At 44.3% G+C, this 4,166-nt stretch overlaps 1 protein-coding gene across 10 annotated transcripts in view; it reads left to right on the forward strand.

Moving 5' to 3' along the window:
• The window catches only part of Ntan1 (N-terminal asparagine amidase), a 14,791-nt gene extending 10,625 nt beyond the window's left edge, over nucleotides 1-4,166 (forward strand). For 8 of the 10 annotated variants that reach the window (XM_031363117.1, XM_031363116.1, XM_031363118.1 and 5 more), the window contains 4 exons: nucleotides 531-584; nucleotides 1,164-1,261; nucleotides 3,397-3,510; nucleotides 3,859-4,166. In XM_031363117.1, coding sequence (XP_031218977.1) covers nucleotides 531-584; nucleotides 1,164-1,261; nucleotides 3,397-3,510; nucleotides 3,859-4,038 — 446 coding nt within the window. In that variant the 3' untranslated portion in view covers nucleotides 4,039-4,166. The remainder of the gene's footprint in view (nucleotides 1-530; nucleotides 585-1,163; nucleotides 1,262-3,396; nucleotides 3,511-3,858) is intronic. The other 2 variants (XM_031363113.1, XM_031363114.1) reach the window with 1 other exon arrangement.

The raw sequence follows: 4,166 nt of genomic DNA on the forward strand, positions 1-4,166 counted from the left end.
CTCAAACTCAGAAATCTGCCTGCCTCTGCCTCCCAAGTGCTGGGACTAAAGGTGTGCGCCACCACCGCTCGCGTAAGATTTATTTTTTTATGTGAGTACACCATTGATGTATTCAGATCCCATTACAGATAGTTTTGAGCTACCATGTGGTTGCTCAGAATTGAACTCAGGACCTCTGGAAGAGCAGTCAGTGCTCTTAACGACTGAGCCATCTCTCCAGCCCTGTCTATACCCATCAGGATAGGAATTGTACAAGACACTCAGAAGACACTGTCACCTATTGGATGCCTTGTCCCCACTGCTCTTTATCACTAGGTAGACTTCTCGCCACCAAATCCTACCCAGCTGAATTGGATGTTCATGCTGCTTCTACACAGAGGCACTGATGTCTGGTTTCCAGGCTGTCAGAGGCTTCTCTGTGTTCCTGGTGGGCAAGGCTGGCCAGCGGCCCACCAAGGGCTCTGCACTGACTGAGCTTTTCCTTTATGAGGAACAACTGCTTAGTGCTTCTACTTTCCTTTGTTTCTTAGAATTAAATGACCGGGAAGAAAATGAAAATCACTTTCCAATCATTTATGGTATTGGTAAGTATAGAGTTTGTATCCGAGTATATGGTTTGCAGGTGGGTATAGCAGGCTGTGTTAGGCTAAAGGTCATTTGATGGGTTTGGAAACCCTGGGCAAACTTGGTTAACCTTTTAGCTATGAGGCTGTTAATGCCATGTACAGCATAGGTTATGCATACCCGGTGTCACATGAGTGGGGGTCTGTTTTTTTCTTTTCCTAGCCAGTGCTCATGGGGAAGGTGTGAGGTATTTGGATCTCTATATATTCTGGGAATGAAGTAAGGAAGCCTAGGGTCCTCCTCTCTTCAGTTCTGAGGCTAACAAATTGCAAAGGGCTTTTGGTGTATCCTTGTTTAGCTAGCTAGTTGGTGAGCACACAGGCACTTCTTATTTTATTCTCTGTCACTTTGCAGCCTCTGAACCCACATGCCCCGAGAGTCCAGAGTGCGTCTGGGGCTGTCCCTCCCTCTGTGCTGGTGCAGAGGTTGTCAGCCTTTCCTCACATCCTATTCCTTTCTGTTTCTGCTTCTTATGTGTAGAAATTTAAAGTCTGATTTGGATCTTTATCGATTTAGAGTCACTCCCTTGTCCCTTGCAGCTGTCAACATTAAAACTGCAGAGATTTACAGAGCTTCCTTTCAAGATCGTGGCCCAGAAGAGCAACTGCGTGCTGCGAGAGCTTTAGCAGGAGGTCCGGTGAGTGGGAGCCTATTTTTGTGGGATAGATAAGCAAGAGCATCAAGTTTTTAGACCTGAGAAAAGTTATGGCTACCTCCTTACCAGGGACCCAACCTACTTCCTCAAGAGTTAAGAGGTTCTAAGTGAGTTTAGGGTTTAAGTGCCAGATACTAGTTCTCTGCCTGGAAGACATAGGAAGACAGTAACAGCCAGTCTGGAGCCTCTTCCCATAGAGAGGACGGCAGGGACCGAATCGACCAAGGAGCAGGTCAGTAAGTCACTAAGTCAGTTTGAAAGGTTAATTTCGTTAGGGCACTGTATTTTTTTACTTTTTTTAGTAGTGCTAAGGATGGAGTCGAAATGCTACCTCACATGTGCTGGGTAAGTGCTTTGTCACCAAGCACTTTTTAGCCTGGGTCCTTTTATTTTTAGACAAGAGCTTGTTATGTAACAGCCTCAACATTTCCCAGGACTGGGATTATACAAGTATATAATTGTGTCTTGGTCTCTAGGATGCTTTTTAATTAAATATTCATCCCATCTGAAGAATTGGTAGAAGCTAGAAGAATTTAAAATGCACAGAATGAGCCTGACATGGTGGCACATAGTTTTAATCTAAACACTCAGGAGATAGACAAGTGGATTGCTGTGAGGTAAAGGCCAGCTTGGAATGTCAAGCCAAATAGGAGCTGGTGAGATGGCTCATTAGCCAAGTACTTGCTTGCTACGTAAACATGATCCATAACACTGACATAAGAAGCGGGGTGTGTTGTGCTTGCTTCCAGTCCTAGTACTGGGGAGAGACAGACAGGCTGACTGAGGTTTCTAGCCAGCCAGTCTTGCTGAATATGTAGTTTCAGCTTTAGTGGGAGGTCCTGACTCTGTCTCAAAAGCAACTGAAGACATAGGGCACAGACGCCTGGTCTAAAGTGTGTGTCAGCAACCCATGCCCCAGCAAGCTCAAAACTGCTTGTTTGTGCAGTGCTAACATCTCAGTAAAATGTTCAGAGTTAAGACATTTGTTTTGCCAGTCTCTTAACCATTTTCAGGAGTCCTAATTTTATCTTTAAAAAATTTGCATTTGATATGGTTTTGGTAGGGTGTCTTGGAACTGTGGCAAATCTCCTGCATCAACCTCCACCAAGTGATGGATTATCAACTACCATGACCAGCGTGGTGGTTTGTTTTCTTTTTTTCTTTTTTCTTTTCTTTTTTCTTTCTTTCTTTCTTTCTTTTTTTTTTTTTTTTTTGATGTAGAGGGTCACACTGTAGCCCAGGGTGGCCTGGAACTCACTTTAGAATTCTTTTTGTTATTTAGTTAATAATTAGAATATTGAGTACCCTTCTCAAAGCTGAAAATTACCACTGCATGATTTGGGAATTCAAGGAATGGGTCTTTTGGCCAATCAGCTTCTACAGAGCTGCTTGTGATGGTGTACACACCTGTGATCCCACATGCGGGAGTCAAGGCCAGCCCAAGCTATGTGAGACCTACTGCAAAACATAGAACCAGGTGAGGTATGGTAGTGCACACGTTTAAGGCAAGAAGATCTTTAAGGCCAGCCTGGTCTACCACAGTCAGTCCTGACTCAAAAACAAGACAGACAAACAGCAACAAAAGCAAAAGACCCAGATCTTTCTTTTATCCCTTTTGTGAGACAAGACCTCACTCTGGCATCCAAGCTGTCCTGAAACCCAAGGTGATCTTACTTTGGTTCAGCCTCAGCCTCCTGAGTGTTGGATGGCAGGTGTGAGCTGTCATGCTTGGGCACTGTGAACTGTTTTATGTGGCATGATGACTACTTGCTTGGAGTAGTAATAAGGAGGTATGGTATTTTGTGTAGCCATGAGGAATACAGGCTTTAGTCAGACCTACCTGGCTTTGCTGCACTGCTGGTGCTCACTGGACATGTGACTTGAGACTTTTCTCACATCAGCTTCCCCTTGAAAGGGCCGCATGTTGTCTTCTTGTAGGCTTGTCGTCAAAGGTAAACACAGCAATGCACAGGGAAGCATTTGGTGGTGGCAGCCGTGATATTATGGGAGGTCAATGTGCAAAGCTTATCAGCTAAGGGGACAGACAACCTTGGAACTAGACTACAGCAGTGGTAGGGTAGTGTCCTTACAGCTTGTCATGGAAATGGTTCTTTTAGATGATTAGCATTTATGATGCAAAGACAGAACAACTTCGAATAGGCCCGTGTTCCTGGACGCCATTCCCACATGTGGATTTCTGGTTGCAGCAAGATGACAAGCAAATCCTAGAGGTGAGAGTTTACAGGTCGGCTAAACCTTAAGTCTCGGCACCCTAGTTCCCATCTGTAAATGAAAAGGGTTAGACCAGCTAAAGCTGCTTCTCCTCAGTGGGTGAGAGTGACTGACTGACTGTGGTCATTTACAGTCTCTATTTCCTTTGTGGCAGTGGGGGATTAGTAATGTCCTGGCAGCTGTTTATACAGGTGACAAAGTAGGCAATGAAGTGTGTATTTCCCCAGGTGTACAGAGGCACCACACTGAAACTAGCCCAGTGAATGTGTACACAGCCCAAAGCTACTGTGATGTTGTATGAGAGGTATAGCCTGGCCCATCTCACGTCTACCATCTTGTCTTTTCAGAACCTTTCCACTTCTCCTCTGGCAGAGCCTCCCCACTTTGTTGAACATATTAGATCTACCTTGATGTTTTTAAAAAAATTTCCATCTCCAGAGAATATACTGTTTCCTGGAAATAAAGCTCTCCTCTACAAAAAAAATAAAGATGGCTTATGGGAAAAGATCTCCTCCTCAGAGAGCTAACGTCAGATCAGAGTTTACTGAAGAATTCATCTTCCCTTGATAAAGATGGTTGCTGGTTTGGAATCTACACCTGAACACTTTCTTTCTCCCTTACTGTCTTTCAAAATAAAATCTTATTTTGGCAAAGG

The sequence above is a fragment of the Mastomys coucha genome, unplaced genomic scaffold (genome assembly GCF_008632895.1).
Source record: "Mastomys coucha isolate ucsf_1 unplaced genomic scaffold, UCSF_Mcou_1 pScaffold12, whole genome shotgun sequence".
Lineage (NCBI taxonomy): Eukaryota > Metazoa > Chordata > Mammalia > Rodentia > Muridae > Mastomys > Mastomys coucha.